Source organism: Pogona vitticeps, chromosome 2 (assembly GCF_051106095.1).
Source record: "Pogona vitticeps strain Pit_001003342236 chromosome 2, PviZW2.1, whole genome shotgun sequence".
Lineage (NCBI taxonomy): Eukaryota > Metazoa > Chordata > Lepidosauria > Squamata > Agamidae > Pogona > Pogona vitticeps.
The window spans coordinates 270,273,695-270,290,817 of record NC_135784.1 but is presented as its reverse complement, the minus strand read 5'-3'; the positions used below and the strand labels follow the sequence as shown (position 1 = coordinate 270,290,817).

Below are 17,123 nucleotides of genomic sequence, written 5' to 3'. Positions count from 1 at the left end.
TCATTTTTCCCTAACCCAATCTCAAAGCTGGGCCAGATGGGGCAGGTGAAGGGAGGTCTCCCTTCACCCATGGAGTGCAGTCTTCATCACAGTGTCCATGATAAGGTTGAGTCTCAGATCACTGAAACAGGGAAATGTTCTTGAACAGCTCACTCATTATCAAGTGGTTCCTTGTGGGATCTTTTAATAATAACTTCCAGCATGATTTCTTCTTTTAATCAAGTTTCTGCGCATTCCAACTTACTCATTTCCATCTGGTTGTAGAACCCTCTTCTAACTGGTATTATGTTTCTCTCTAATTTTCTCCAGCGTTTCCCCTCCCTACTTAATTAGATGACACATCTTCAAACATGGTAATCAGTGAGAACCAGAAACCCAAGAAATGAGCAGCCATTGTGAAACAATGGAGGACTGATGGTCATTAACGCCCAGCTGAGCGGCTCCTCCCAGAACAGAAAACAATAGGTCATATCAGGTGCAATATAATATGATAGCAAGATTTAAATAAAAGGGGTTTGTCGAGGCCATGTGTTCCAATTATACAGAGAGAGCAGCATTCACGTTGTAAAGAACTGGACAATTCCATCAATGAACAACAGTGCAGGAAAAGTGAATATACAGAAGCAGCTGCACAGTATTGTTTCCCAACCACTGCATCTGCTACTCGTATAGAGGCAGCAGTGGCTACACCAGAACACAATGATGAGAAAATAAAAGGAATGGATCTTTCTAAATTCATGGGGCATCCTCTGCATCTTTCCTTGATGTATGTGTTGGAGTTTTATTTGCAAACTTACATGCTCCCAGTAGTTAGTTTGACCAGGAGGTTTTTTCTGAGCTGAGGTAATTATCTGTCCAGCTCAAACCAATCACTCCTTCCAGCCTTTGAATTTAAAAAGAGTACCACTTTGTTTCTTAGTGCCTTTCCCCTTTTTTTAGTCTATTGGTAATAGTTGTCAGTTTGCTGTTGATCAGTTCAGTTGGTTGTGTGCAGTAAAGAAAGCAGTAAAAACGAGTCTGTAATTTCAAGTAACTGTAAGCAAATAAATGTTTTTATTGTTTCTCTTACAAATGTCTCAGAGTGACTTATTGAGACTTTAAGTGCCAACCAATAAGAAAGTGGTGGACTTTGAGGAACTTGTAGCTATTCTCTTCTGTGGATCTCTGTACTTCTGCTGCACAGGAAAAGGAATTTTACAAAAAATTCAAAGCTCTGCAACAATGTGTCCGTCCGTCCGTCCGTCCGTCCGTCCGTCCGTCTGTCCGTGTGTGTGTGTGTGTGTGTGTGTGTGTGTGTGTGTGTGTGTGTGTGTGTGTGTGTGTGTGTGTGTGTGTGTGTGTGTAAGGGGGGAGGAATGTGATTAATGGACATGGGCACCTCCCCTTGTCCTGACCAGAGCCATCTAGTCCCCTTTTGGAAATTCTCCAACCTGATCCTTCTCTGTGCCCATGCTAGTTTTGGATTGTTTCTAGAGTTCAGTGAAATCCTCTGTTCTTGCAAATGGGGACACAGAAAAACTATGAGGTGTGATGCATTGCACACATCACCAGCATTATTTCTGGCAGAAACATTTGCCACAAATGTTTTTCTAGCCTCGGCTAGTTCTCTAGCCAAGAGAACACAAGAAAAAGCAGGAGACAGCTTTTATGACACTTGAGACAACTGCGTCAACAAAAAAGAAAGAGAGTGGTGAGAGACAGACAGTGATCAGAGACATCTCAAAATAAGGTTCTCACCCAATCACAAGAATACAGGCATTCATCTACACCCATATTCACTCCTAGTGGTGTCACAAAGTTTTTAGAAGAAAGAAAAAAGCAAAGCCACCTGCTACACTCCCCATTTAACATTTACAGCTTTAAAAATGCAGAGTGGCTGCTACAGTCAGACCTCACTTAGAGACCCTTCTGCACATCAGGCAAAAAGAAAGAAGATAAAAAACGTTGTGGCACCTTAAAGACTAACTGCTATATTTTAATATGAGTTTTCATGGACAAGTCCAGTTCCTAAGACATAAAAGTGGGACTATATGGCAGATATTTATAACTACATTTATGCATGGCCCCCCGAACAAAGAAACTTCTTGTTTCCTTGGCACAAGTTACTGACAGTGTGGCATTATTTTCTGGGTACAAGTTACTGATAATGTGGCCTCCTCAGCATTGCAGGGATTGAAGTGTGCAGGAGAGGCCTTGGGCTTCTTTAGGGGGTGAGTGATCGGATCAGCCTCCTTTTTCTTTAACACTGACCTAATGTTATCCATACTATTGACACTTCCAATTTTCTTTTCCATGCTTTTGATCATATCATTTTTAAATTCTAACCTTTGAAACCACACAAGTAACAGGTTAACATGAGAGATCTGTGGAGGGTGCTGCTCTGCCCTGTGAGCACCCGAGGCTCTTTCCTGATGCGAAATCACAGTGCGGATTGGATTAATGTTTTATTCTTTGGGTGGATGCAGTGCACAACCCTTATTAATAACTATAAAGAGACATGTGCTGATTACATCCTGCTGTCCTATGGTCACAAGGAAGAGGGAAGCAGCTTCTGCACCCCTAGCTGTGCTAAGTAGATTTGTTGGTAGGCAAAAGCACAACAATGCCCATGGACCAAAGGAAGCTTTGAGATGAAGGGCAGTGTTGGCTCAGAACAGTTTGCTTCATGAGGCATAAAACAGAATGGCACCCACTCCCATTCCACACACAAATGCGCATTGGAGTGATAGTGGAAATTGTCTCTAGCCCTGGTGGTGGGACAGAATCTTCCACTTCACCTGAAGGAAGGAGGCTAATTTAGGGAATACAGGGCAGCCCGTATGACACACCAATTTCTCCTGCAACACTTTGCTTTTGTATCGCATTACCTGCTGCCCAACACATCTTCCTCTTTTATCTCATGGGGATAGAGTTGAGTTGATAGAGATGAGATTATCTCATGGAAAGAGTTGATGGCAGGGTTGACACTTGGATGATAGGGTATGAGGTTTGATGACAATGTTGGTCCTTCATAGAGGATGAATGTTAACAGAGCTGGCGGATAGTTAGGTTATAGCTGACAACCCGAGCAAGCTACAATTGAGGGCTGCAAATTCTTACAGGTCAGAGGAGTTCAGGGATCATCATCATCATCACCACCACCACCACCACCACAACAACAACAACCACTTGCCAAGTCAATTCTGATTTATGGTGACCCTTTTCAGAATTTTCCAGGTATACTCAGAAGTGGTTTACGATTCCCTTTTCCTGCGACTGTGCAGCTCGCCCAAGGCCACACAGGCTGGATCTTTTTGCAGGAGGCACATTGGTGAATCAAACTCCCAACCTCTGGCTCCTAACATCTGGCTCTTCAGTCAGCTACCCAAACAACTGAGCCATCAGTTAATAACTGTATGGAAGATGGAATTCTGACAGATGTTGTCAAGCTAAATACTCTTGCTGAAGCATCCTGTTTTTCACAACTATTAAAATTGAAAGAGAGCTTTCCCTTTTTGCATTTGGCCACATGAGATCTTATGGAACTAAATGAAAAACCTTTACATGGCAGCTATCTCTGAATAACATGGAATGCATACTGTATTTGTCTATGTTAACCTATATATAAATGCAAATTTATATTGTTTACTCTAATTCGGTTTGTGGAGGTAAAACATAATAGCATGTTGGGAGAAAATGAAGTCTGTTTGGCTTGTGTATTTTATTAATAATGTTATTTGCAAAAAGATGTCACCTTACATGATTTCCCCCTTTAATTCCACCTTAAGATATCAAGACTGCTACCCTCCATTTACTTGGCTGACTGTGGGTCACATTGTATGAAATGCTAGCTTCACAATTAGAAGCAGAGGGTCCTGAAAAGGAAGAAGACTTTTGATTATCCTAGCATGAGATTTCCAGAGGTCCCCAACTTGCAAACTAGCTTGCTTTCGGTTGGTCATTAGAACAGCTTCACAGACTACAAACATTCCAGCTTTGAGTGAATGAGTCTCCAGAGGGATTTACTGCTTCCTGGTTGTGAAGGGGCACACCGCTGCCTAAGGCAGTTGCTTCACTCTATCTAATGGTAGAGCTACTTATCTATAATTCTCTGCCCACTGCATGTTACTTGTTTCAGTGAAATGCTGAATGTATTTCAGACAGAAGTCCTATGAAATTTAGTGCTACGTACTCCAATAATGTTTAGAACTGCTTTTCAGATTGTTGAATGAAGCATTTATGCAACCATTACTGTGAATTATTCAAAATTTAACATATTTTTAGTTATACTTTCTGTTATGAAATTGCTGTTCCAAAGTTTAACCGACCAGAACAGGAATTATGAAACTGATCACAGTACAAGTAGTCTTGTGTCTCTGTGGGAGTAGATTATTTAACTTATTCTTTTAGGTTTTTCTTGCAAACTATAATGAGATTAAACAATGAATTTGAGATGTGAAGACTTAACTAAAAGAGCAAATATTTTTTTAAAATCTTTCTTAAAATGCTTATTTTATGCTATTTTAAAATTTCAAAAATTAGAGAAAACAAACAACCTTTTTCTAATGTTCTTTTTTAAAGGCCCTATTTTAAAAATAATGGCAGCTCTCCTCCATTTCTGACTGTTCTCAATGCAGGATACCACCATTTGAGTGGTAGCCTTCTGTATCAGAATTCACCTACAGTTCAGTTAAAGAATATTTAAAATAGTACAAAATAGCACTACGGAGAGCAGAATGGTCTATAAACTGTGTTAAGTGCACACCACTACCCTACTGCATTTCTATACTGCCAAATAATTGGAACTCTCTGGTTGGGATCAAGGAAATTGGAGGTCAAACTCTGCTCTAATCTGCTACTGCCAGCCATGTAGTGATCTCTACTACTAGATTCATGAAGCTCACTGGGTGATGCTGGGCCTTCATCCTGTTTGGCCAAGCATTATCTCTCAGATTAATCTACTTTGAAGGGTTCTTGTGAAGATCAAGAGACAGAACCATGCTTGCCACATTGAATACCTTCAAGAAAAGAGAAGGTATCGAGATAAAGGAGTAATGCAACAGGGGAATGGTCTAACTGGAATTGCCCTGCAAATTTACCAGATGACAAAACTTTACGAGTTCATCCATTCAGTGGATTCAGGTGCAAAATCTCCCCTTGAATGGGCCATTTCAAACAGAGGATGAAAGGAATGACTGTCAACTGAGTCGTAATAGCTAAAAGTCCTCTGAGTTTGTGTGTGCAGGGAGTGGGGGTGTATCACAGAGGAAGTCTCACACATTACAAAACAAATCCTTGCTTATTAGGAAACAACACAGCAAGTAGGTAGCTAGATTCACACTGCCAATAAGCATCTCTGCTTCTTCTGTCCCTCTGGCTGCAGTCTAATTTGGTGCAGTTCAGGAAAGCTTTCATTTTTGCTTGTGACTACTGGAGAAGCTTAAACACACCATGGAGAAGCTGCCATGTATGAGGGGGTGCTGATACGTATTGAGCCTTACCCAGAAAAAAATTGAGCTAGGAAGCTATAAATTGCACGGTGTATTGGCCAATTTGTCTATATTGAATAGTGCAAAAATCAACTACCTATGATTTTAACTTAACTTTAATTTTCCGGTCCAAAGTGAACATGGCGGCACCTCCAGAAAAGTTCAATGTGGAAGAGCATAGGACCATAATCAAGTTCCTGTTTCTCCAAGGGAAAGGTGCAAAGCAGATCCATGACGAATTGTTACAAACTATGGGTGAAAGTGGCCCTTCATATGCAACAGTTAAACGTTGGGTTGTCAATTTTTAAACTAGCCGTTTTGGTGTTGAAAGTGAGAAACCCAGTGGAAGGCCTGTTTCTGTCTCTGTGCCTGCAAATGTGAAAGCCATCCATTACATGATCATGGAGGACCTCCGAATATCAGCCAAAAGTATTGCTATGTATCTGAGAATATCATGTGAGAGATTTGGTGCCATTATTCACAACGGCTTGGAAATGAGAAAGCTGGCAGCAAAGTGGATCCCCAAACTTTGGACAACCAAACAAAAGAGGAAACGTGTGGAGTCATCAGTAGCTGTTTTGGAACATTTTGCAAGAAATGAGTCAGATTTCCTGGGCAAACTGGTAACTGGTGATGAGACATGGATCTACTGTTATGATCCTGAGACAAAGGAACAGTCTAAGGAATGCAGGCACAGTGGTTCTCCCAGGCCAAAGAAGTTCCGAGTGCAAAGGTCCGTGCAGAAGCAAACAGCAACAGTTTTTTGGGGTAAGAAGGGAGTTCTGCTGATGGACTACCTCCAACAGGATTCTACCATCAATGCAAAATATTACCGTGCTTTATTGATGAAACTGAGGCAAAACATCAAGGAAAAACACAGAGGAAAGCTCTCCAAAGGTGTCATCCTGTTGCATGACAAGGCCTTGTCACACACTGCAGGTGAAACAATGGCAAAACTGACGTCCTTAGGCTTTCAAATGATGCCCCATCCACCCTATTCTCCTGACTTTGCTCCTTCTGACTACGATCTGTTCCCCAAACTCAAAAACACCTAAAGGGACAACGATTTGGGAGTGTTCTGGAGGCAACCAATGCTGCAAATGAGTGGTTACACCAGCAGTCGGAAGAATTTTATTTGCAGGGGCTTAAGAAGCTGCAGGACAGATGTTGCAAGTGCTTTGACTTCCTGGGGGAGTATGTAGAATAGTGTGGCAGTTACAGCTTCCTAGCTCATTTTTTTCTGGGAAAGGCTCCTCAGCATGGACTGCATCATACTGGCTTCCTGGGATTTTCCTGGCAATGCATCAGTCCAGGTTGGGTTATCAGAGCTGGGATGTGCCTTTGCTTCAGAATGAATGCTATTCATTCAGTTCTCATTCATGCAAAAGCAAAAGCAAAAAGCAAAAGCAAAGCGTGCTGCTTATATACTGCCCCATAGTGCTTCAAGCACTCTCTGGGGGGTTTACAAGTTAATTATGCAGGCTACACATTCCCCCCCCCCCCCGGTGAGCTGGGTACTCATTTTACCGACCTCGGAAGGATAGAAGGCTGAGTCAACCTTGAGCCGGCTACCTGGGATTGAACCCCAGGTCGTGAGCACAGTTTTGGCTGCAGTACAGCGGTTTAACCACTGTGCCAGTGTCACAAATGCTCTTCAGGGAGCATGGATGCTTGGGCTTTTTTTTTTTTTGCCCGTTATTTGTTAGAGTGCTTTAAAAAAAGTAACTGTATTTTGTTGTTGTTGCACTGTGCCTTGTTTTTTCATTACTTCTAGAAAACATGACATTGATGAGTACAGGATCAGAATTTCAAAAATTCGTGCCAAAGAGCCTCTAAAGTGTCTGCAATGCCCTTAGAAAGCAACATATTAAAAGTAATTAGAAAAAAACTATTTTCATCAAGTAACTTTGTTCTCACTGCTGCATTGCACTGTTGTACACTTTTTAAAAAATAATTAAAAAGGTAATTTGTACAAAGTTAGTTAGAAATTACTACTTCCACATTCTGTTTGGAACAATGCACTGCTGAACTAGCTGCTAGAATTAGTTCTTTTGCTTCTTCCACCACTGGCACTGGTAAAAAAAAAAAACCCTGTGTGGTGGGGAGGGTAGAAAGATGAAACTACTGAATGAAAGCATACATGAGAACATGAGTTTAAGGAAGGTAATTAAATCAGTGCCGTTTTAATGAGTGGGAAACAAATGAAGCCTTTCATTACAAATATTGAGCTATATATTAAAAAAATAAAAATAATATAGTTGTATATGGAGCATATGGTGTAAAAGTGATTTTTGGAGATGGTGTGGGGGGGGGGGGAGAGAGAAAGAGGAAAAGGCAAGGAAATAACTGCTTTCCTGGGGCCTTGTACAATGGAAGATGCACAGAGGAATATCATCTTCTTGCAAAAATGACGCTTTTGTGGGCTACACAGCTTGGCTTGCTTATTCAGATTTTGTCTGTTTTTCTACTTCTTGCCCATATTATTTCATGAATCCCTATCATCATTGGTTTCGAGGAGCATGATTATGAATGGAAAAGATGCAAGGAAAGTCCATATGCAAATGTAGACATGTCTCTTACATGCAGATTGGTCCCAATTTGCATCTATATCCATCCTCCTTGAAAGTATCTCTAGACGTTCTGCTGCCTACCCTGCCAAGAAAGCTGTGACGAAAAGGAGGGAAACTGAGGAAAGACTTAGAATCATGGAGCTGGAGCAGGTTTGCAGTCGTCTAGTTAAACCTCTTGTTAGAGACAGGAAACTGAGCTACGGAACCTTCACCAGGAAATGGGTTATGAAAAAAATCCACGGTAAAGCTGAGATTAATACCAGCACACCTCAACAACAGTGTCCAGTCCATTTCTGGACACAGTTTAGAGGCCTGGAGTTGACCAATAAAGGCACAACGTTCTGAGGTTTATCTTCAAATATCCCCACCAAATAATGTCCAATTATGAGTGAGCAAGCAAGCGAGAGTGCCCTTTTCAGAGAAACAACCAGGGATGTTGGCAAGTCTTTGGTCCAAGTCCTAAATCCGAGTCTTTGGCCCCAAGTCTGAGTACCTATTAAAAACAAGAAAAAAAGGGAGGGGGTGGGCAAGTCGAGTCTGAGTCATTGAAGAAACCCCAAGTTAAATCTGAGTTGAGTTACCAGTGTGACTTAAGTCCGACTTGATTGTGAGTCCCGTAACTTGAGTGTCCATCCCTGAGGACACCCCAGCTGTATGCTCTCCCCAGAAAGGCTTGCTTGCCATCTACTTTGCAGTCATCCCAGGGAAGAAAACAATTCTTTCATCTTTGGCCTTTGAAATACCTGCAGCCTGAGGTGAAGCAGGGGGATGGCTCACCCTACCAACTTTAGGTGAAGCATGTTGCACGCTAAGGTAAAGGACCACTCATAAAATCTTTTCATGTAGCTTGTGAATCTTTTTAACAAGAATTACCTATTTTAGTTCTACATTATTTAATTGCTTTATGTTTGCTCATTAATTAGAATATATTTTACCAATATGGCTCAGAAGTGGCAGTTCTGCATTATGTTTTTTTCTATTGGGTCCAAGTTATAATTAAAAATAGATATTTTCTACAGAATGGAATCAAAATCCAACAAAGGAATTGAAAGATAGCCAAGAGGCCAAGTCTTGAAGACTCCATTTGTAGTTTTAAGGTGGTTCTATGCCTTTAATGGTCCAGTCAGTTTTCCCCCCCTTTTCTTTGAGTTAAAACTGCCATGGAGACAAAGGCAGCAAATGGACTGTTCATATTTGTGTCCTGATATTCGAGACCTAAAAGTTACAAGCAGGAACTCGAGGTCTGGCAGGACAACACTGAGCATGCACTGGGATATCTGAATAGCTGCATGCAACTTCACTGACTTCAAAATAAATGCACCAGAGACACTGTTTCACTAAGAAAGCCAGTAACTTTACTTTTTTGGCTGCAAAATACAAATTATACCTTATGTCCAGCAGGAGAAACATTTGAAATTTTCTCATTTTATCTTATATTTTTGTTCACTACAGGCAGCTGAATTGTCCCTTGAGATACACAGATGTGATTTTAACTTAGCTATAATGTCTCGTCATCTAGTGGCGACAAAGTCCAGCTTATGCCGCTGTGAGCCTCTAAGTATACTATTTCTTGCAAAATGCTTGTATGCCCCCATTTACAGGATGATTTCCCAATTATTTCACTGATTTAATCAAAACAAATCCCCAGAAAAAAAAGAAGCAAATCATCTGAAGCAATCCAAGTCAAATGGTTTATGGCATAAGTCGGGCCTACATGAGTGACTCTGGAGTGGACAATGATGATGCGAGTTTCATTGTCTTTGTGCCAACCTCTTGGAATCAAATTGAGGTACCAGTCAGTCTGAGGTATGAACAGGGACAGCAACACTAAATTACCCGGTTAAGCTTATAATCAAGCAGAGAATTTGACACAGAACGTAGTTCTAGACTTGGATTGCTCCACATCTTTGGTTAAAATATATTCAGAAAAACCTATTATAAGTTTGATAGTGAAGGATTCTCAACCGACACCAATACCCCATCAGTCTTGTCATGGGACCCGTAATGGTAGGAAATTGAGGCCACAGAAGTGAGGACATCACTGCAGATGGCATAAAACGGGAGTAGATGAAAATCTGTTGTGTTTTAGGCAAGAGCCTTTATTGAGGTTTCATGTGGCTTTTTGGGAAACATAGACAAAGCATTTGCCTTCTGGGGGAAGGAGCAGAGAAAGAAAACAAAACCACATTGTTGTGTCTACCAGGAAGATGGGTATATAGGCGAAGACAAAAGGAAATAATCAAAAGGGTTTCTTGACATTCTCGAAAACAGCATAGTAGTTGTTTTATTCTTGCCTTTTGCTTTGCCTGAAAAAAAGTTCGAGAAACAGCAGCTATCTTTATATTAATCATTTAAAAATTTCAAATTCCACTTCTGGGGAAAATAGAAACAATTTGGTTACAAAAACAAGTTTGAAAAAACATCAAAATGATTTTTTTTAAAAAAAGCTTCACCGGGAAAGGCATCAATGCATACAATATACAAATTTGTGCAGATTGTGTATATCATCAGCTTTGCCCACCTGGCACCCATCAGATGCTTCAGACTACAAGTCCCATCAAGCAGAGACCACATTTTCTGGGGACAATGGAGGCTATAGTCAAAGTATCTGAAGGGCACTGCATAATTTAGGGAAGGCTGGTGTATATCATATCATTGTCACCAGCAATTAGTTTTGATAAGCTCATCAACAAGCCCTTTCCAACAAGGATCAACTTAACTTTTTAACAAGGAAGCGAGAAGACACCTTTTCCAAGGACCTCACGTTGCCTACAACTTTGTACTGCCTGGGTTGAATAAAGTCTTCATTCTTTTTGAGGCGCTGCCCCAAACTGCTTAAATATAAAAGGATCACACAATAAGCCCAAAAAGTAGCTTTGTAAATGCAACAGATGCTTAAGGTACAGATAAAAGGAACAGCTAAAGATTGACAGCTAAAGGTTCTAGAAAGCGACATCACAATTAAAAGTTGTGCTTCTTTATTAATTAATTCCATTTACAATTATGAACTAACCCTAACTTTCTCCCCCCTCTAATTCAGTAGCAGAAGGAGGAGGGAAAAATGGTGTCCATTTTTACATGCTTCAGTTCTCTGGCTCTATAAAATCCCCGAAACTGCAACTGTAAGAGTTTGCCTAGTCTAGTTACAGGAGTTTGCACCCATTGTACCAACTGTGCAAGGTACAATGTGGTAACAACCATTATAACATCACTCCCCTTGAGAAAATCAAGTGTTGTTTTTTTCTTGTGTAATTGAGGCAACGTTAAGGTAAACTAGTCATATGGCTATACTTCAAAGTCAGAAGACTGACTCCACCAGCCCCATTGACAAATTACTTTTAATAATAATGAAAAGCCAAATATTCTTTCTCTTTCTTTTTTCTTAAAAAAATGACATGGTACGTTGTGACATATTTGCATATTTAAGACACGTCAAAATTGTCTGTTCTCAAATGGAGAATGTGGATATTAGTACATGTCTAAGTGAGGGAAATAATTTGGAAACTTGACTGGTGGTTCAAAAAAATCAGTAACCGGCCCCATTCTCACTTTCTTTTAATGTGTGCGTATCTTTTATTAGCCACCTGTAGGCACTACAAAATAGGTGTGGTCATGACCTGGTTTCAGCAGGCTCCTCGAGGTTTTCTGTGTCAGCCAATGAATATTCAGGATGGATCAGAGCAACTGCTGAGGCGCCACCACAACACAAACTATGAAGCTATGGCTGGGAGAGTAGGTTGACATGCAGGCGGCATGTAGTATACATGCAAGTAAGTGTCATGGAAGAACCAAGAGGCACATGGCAAGCTTCATATATACGGTTCATGCCTGTCACTGTGATAATGAAAAGTGGACAAAACCTTATCATCATTTATAGCAGGAGGTATCAACTAAAAAAAACACAACAGTTTCTAAAGTTAACTGTTAAAATCTATCCCCAATGCCAGATGGATGTGCCACCTAAAAGTCAGAGTGTGATTCTCACTGGTGACCCTGTGAAAACATAGCTGAGCAAATCAGCAATGCAGAGGAACTATGTTTATTGACACATAATAAATAGCAGGTAACCCTCCAATGAGAGTTTGGAAATGAAAAAATTCTCAACTGCAGTTCCAAGAATCTTCCTCTCTAGGAGCTGGGGCCTTCTAGGAGTTGCAGCCTAAAACGTTAATCCAGTCAATTTTTTAAATACTAGCAATAGGCCTATTTAGGAGGGAGATGATTTGGGGAACAGCATCATCATCACCACCTGTCTTATGTTGCTGAAATACTAAAAACACCTCCTATTTCATCCACCTCACCCTTCTGACCTCTGTTTTTTCCAAGAAATAAAATGTACTGCATTTTAGAAATCTATCAGCTCATCAGAATGGGGGATTCAAGGGCTTTTCAGAACATTAAGTTCCAAGCCTCAAATGTATAAAGCCATTTTAACTCTGCACAGAGCTATATGGTACCAAGTACTGAAAAGCTACAGGCAGTATCTATCTACACATTTGGAAGTGGGGGAAAAGGGCTTCTTGATACACTTCATTCTCTCTGTCTCTTGAGACAGAAAAGTGGAAGAAAATTAACTAACCGCTAATTGCTTGTCTTTTACATTTGACATGGAGCTGGGTGGGATGCATTTAAAACAAACAGCACTAACTTTTGTGCTGTGATGTATTAGTTATAAAGAAATTGTGTGACTATTGAAGAATGTATGAAGGGCAATCCAGAGAGAAGTAATTGATTTTCCAAAAGATAAAAATAACATTAAAAGACTGCTAGGTGGACAATGGATGGAGAGGAAATTATTTACTTACTCCTCATGCTTCATCCACCAGCTCAAAAATGACCTCATGTAATGAAAAATATGGATTTGGATATAATGCACTGCACAACAGTTCTCTACAAACTATTCAGATTATTTTGTTACAGCATGTTCATGAAACCCTGAGATCTATGACAACAGTGGTGATTTTCTGCAGAAACCAACTGGAACGTAAGGACATCTTTTGTAATTAATTATGACAAAAGAAGTCATATTTGAATGGCGCATGTAATACTGGGTTTGGATTAGACCTGGATGATCCTCACCATGGCACATTAGGCCTATTCAGCTGTTAGATGGAACAGTTAATCTTAAGCTGTGAGTAAACAGAGCAAGCTAGTCCTGCCCCTTTCCCCCAGTTTTCCCACATGAAGGGCCAAGGAAAGCAGTCTCTATCCATGGTGGCTCTTGACGCAATCAGAAAACCTGAAAAAATCACGGGACTTGGGGAGAGACACTATGTATAGACACTGCTGCCTTCTTCAGATCTCTCTCTCCACACAAAAGAGACAGGACAAAAGAGGGCTGGGCTAACCTGTTCCCCCACTAAGGCTAACCCTTTCACTCAATACCTGAATAGGGCTATAGTGTCAACTCAAACACAGTGCTTTTCATGGGAAGTTATTTATCCATTCAATTTTGAGTCACTGTACACTGAAGAGCAAAGTGATGAGAGACTAAGGCTGCAATCCTGTGTTCACTTACCTCGGAGCGAGCCCCAGATAGCTCAGTGGGACTTCTTTCTGAGTAATGATATATAGGATTGCACTGAAAGGGATGCACATGTACTGTATGTGTGAATCAGCCCTCAGGAACCAGCAACCAGAAATTTATAGGCCAAGATCCAACAATCTACTTCTGTTTCCCAAATTGGCAAAGCTAGGACTTTCTCATTCCCCTGTTCCAGTTCTAGGGCTCCATGGAATGAGGGCTTCTATTCTAATGAAATAGAATAGAAACCCATAGGGTTTTTTTTTTAATGGTGCATGAGGGGCCACAAGTTCTGGCAGTAGTAGATTATGGTGGAAATACACACCTGAATTCTGGCCATAGACATCCTGAGTTTTTGAACTGGTGGTTGAGTTTTCTGTTCCCGTCAGCCATTATTTTATCTAAACTCTCAAAAACGTGAAACTAATTATATCTGGGAGTAAAAGCATTTTTGTTCTGGGCTATCCATTTTTGGACAATTTCTCACAATTTTTTTTACCATCACCTTCACTCTGAAGGCTGCTCCCCTACACTTCCATGTTTTGGGAAACATGGGATCTCTCCAAGTTGCCTATAAGAGCAAATAAGAAAAACATGTCAGTTTTGATAAATTAATGGTATGAGGACAAAGCTGAGCCAGGCTAAATGGCAAAAAGCCTCAAGATACGCAAGACATAAATGAGGTAAGAAAGGGGCCTTAAACATGGTCAACTGCATAGACCACTATGATGGAAGTAATCAGTATATACAACGGATCACAAAATTGATTACAGATGTATTAAGATTATATGGGCTGCTATAGAAAGGGAAGATTCCAATCTTTTACAGATTAGCCTTCAACAGCTGATTGATTCAGTAAAATGTATGTAGATTAGAAGAAAAAACAAAAGGAAAAATAGTTACTTAAATGTGCAACTGCACAAATATAATTCCCCCACTAACAAAAACTTCTGCTATTACCATCATTATTATATATATTAGAAAGCTATACACAAGCATGTTAATTTCACAGATTTTTTTAAAAGATTCTTAATATTTTATATAATTAGAAATACACATTTCAAAAAAACCTTTGCAAAGAGAAAACAGTTATCTTGGTTAGCAAAGCATGGAGTTCTTCATGGCTTAGGGTAGTGCTTTCTATACATAAAAAGTCCCCTTTTTGTTTCTTTTAGGGCTGTTTAAAATATGGTGAAGCAATGAAGGGAGAAAACCACATTTTGGCTTAAGTAGACTACAAAAAGCCACAATGAACTGTCTTACTTTTTAATATGAAAATAAGGAAAAATGTAATTTACATATTTTTATATTTTTATTTAATAAGTGATGCAGACCCAGATTTTATTTAAAAAAATTAAATAGGTTAATCTTCAAACTAAATTTTTTTGTTTAAAGTATGGTCCTCTTTTAAATGTTTTTGATCCGTTTAACTGAGTGCCATACTCCATTGATATGCCAACACATCTGTGAGCATTTCAGATGCATTGGGTGACCTAGATTCTTCTTTTTTTTTTCCTTTTTCTTGGTCACCCAATTTCTGGGTCTCCCAAAATTTCTATACATTTTCTATATGTTGCATAACAGCCGTTTTCTCTCTCAGTAAAGATCTGCCACACCGGGCAAATGTTTCCTTTTATTAATTTTTTTGTCTATTTACATGTAAATAACGTTGAACCTGCAACATGACACTACCTATTGTAACATACATTTTGCAAGGGAGCACAACAGTGAAAAGAAGTTAACTTTAAAACCTATTTTGTACAAGTGTTCTGTTGTACAATTCAAGTGCGAAGCTTATCTCAGCCGTTGCTGTTTATCTTTAATATGGTATCACTGAGGCAATTTAAAAGTACTTTTACAAAACAGAGTACCTGACTTCCCCCCCAACACACAGCACATAGAATGCATATCGACCCCCCCTCCCTATTTCCCATTAAGGTATAGCACACACACACACACACACACACTGCAAGGAAAAAAACCCTAATAGCTAATAATGCTATCATGTTGCCCATCCTTCAGAGAGCCGCATGCGCTTCACAGAGGGACTTTCCCGTTCGTCCGGCGACGGTCTGGTGAGTCCAATGGGAGAGTGGAATTCGTTCCGGTGATCCTCTCTGTCGCTTCCATCATATGAACTACTACAGCTGCTCAAGCTGTCAACAGGGGATCTTCCCGCCTCGTGGCGCGTGTGCTGTGGGTATCTCGATGGTGTGGTGGTACGGTCTCTAGGAGGAGAAACAGGTTCTGACTTGATGTTGAGGCTTTGAGTAGAAGGCAGGGAGAGATTTGTATTCTGAGATAAATGAGTGCTAGTGCAAGCTCTGTAGGAGGAAAGGAAACCCAGTTACAGATGGAGGAGGCAGAGCCCCCGGAAATGCACACTTACACAAAACCAATCAACCAATAGATTCAAACCAATCCCAGCATAGCATGCTAAGAAAGGGAGAGATATTCCTCATAGATGTGAGGAATAACTGAGTAGACATCTCTCCTGTGATAGCCTTTCATGATTTACTCAGAGTTAGCTTTCTGGATTATGGCTCCATGGCTGAAATCCAGCAGCAAAAACTAAAGCAAGGCCATTGAATCTATTGAACTTACATAGATGTTGAATCACAAAATCTCTACTGAGTCAATGAGTGGACTTACTACTAGATTTCAGCCCATACTAGTTTTTTGGACTAGACATTTCATACAAATCAAGTCAATTCATTTTCTTTCTTGAGCCAGGACTTGTCCTGGATATCTGACATTCAGTTCCACCCTGACCCCTTGGGAGCTGGTTGGGGAATTTTGAGAGTCATACTCCAGACAACTAACTTTTCAAGACTCTGGATTTCTTCTGTTATGTGCATAAGGATTGCAGGCAAGATTCAGCTTCTCTTTGATGTCCTGCAACAAAATAATTGTGCAGCTACATTTTGCCATTTTAAAACTTCTTTTGTAATTGATAACTGCATCTCTGCATGCATACCTTCATGCTTTTGAAACACTGCTATCCAATAGCCTAGTTTGGAACTGTTACTCCCAGATGCACATGAGGTACGTATTTAGGCCTGATTCATAGAAGACTTTTTAAAAAAGTGAATGGACCACAAGTCAAATTTCTTTCTTCAAGGCCTTGTGAATCTTTTGATAGTTGCCAGAATTGCAATTGATCAAGTCCCCTTGAAGATAGGATGAGTAAGGATGCATCAAAATTAGGGACACTTTTATAACAATGTGTCAGCCTTTCAGAATACAGTAGAAGCCCTGTATTCAATGATTGGGATTTGCAGTTTCAGTTGTCTGCGGTTTACCACAGCCCTATATACAACATACAAGGCCTTGTGGTCTTTGTCCTGCCTCCTTATATGTTGTATATAAGGCTCACTAGAACCCATGGATCCAGGCATTTGCAGTAGATTGTGAAACAGATTTCTCCATGGATATGGGGGTCCTACTGTATATGGAAATTCTCTAGACATATGTAAATAAGCCCAAACCTTGACACATTATAACCATATAGATCAGCCCTTTGAACTCTCTAGTGCCCTCAAAAGATCAGCATTAGGCAGG

General features: G+C 40.2%; 1 protein-coding gene and 1 long non-coding RNA gene across 32 annotated transcripts in view; one reads left to right on the top strand and one right to left on the bottom strand.

Annotated features, from left to right (window-relative positions):
• LOC144587045 (uncharacterized) overlaps positions 1-12,788 on the top strand; it is a 59,366-nt gene extending 46,578 nt beyond the window's left edge. Inside the window, exon 2 of the long non-coding RNA XR_013542207.1 lies at positions 310-12,788. This is a non-coding gene — a long non-coding RNA (uncharacterized LOC144587045). The remainder of the gene's footprint in view (positions 1-309) is intronic.
• Positions 9,371-17,123, bottom strand: part of MEF2C (myocyte enhancer factor 2C) — a 229,420-nt gene continuing 221,667 nt past the window's right edge. For 27 of the 31 annotated variants that reach the window (XM_072992555.2, XM_020783761.3, XM_072992554.2 and 24 more), the window contains one exon: positions 9,371-15,886. In XM_072992555.2, coding sequence (XP_072848656.1) covers positions 15,565-15,886 — 322 coding nt within the window. In that variant the 3' untranslated portion in view covers positions 9,371-15,564. The remainder of the gene's footprint in view (positions 15,887-17,123) is intronic. The other 4 variants (XM_078386380.1, XM_072992569.2, XM_072992570.2 and 1 more) reach the window with 1 other exon arrangement.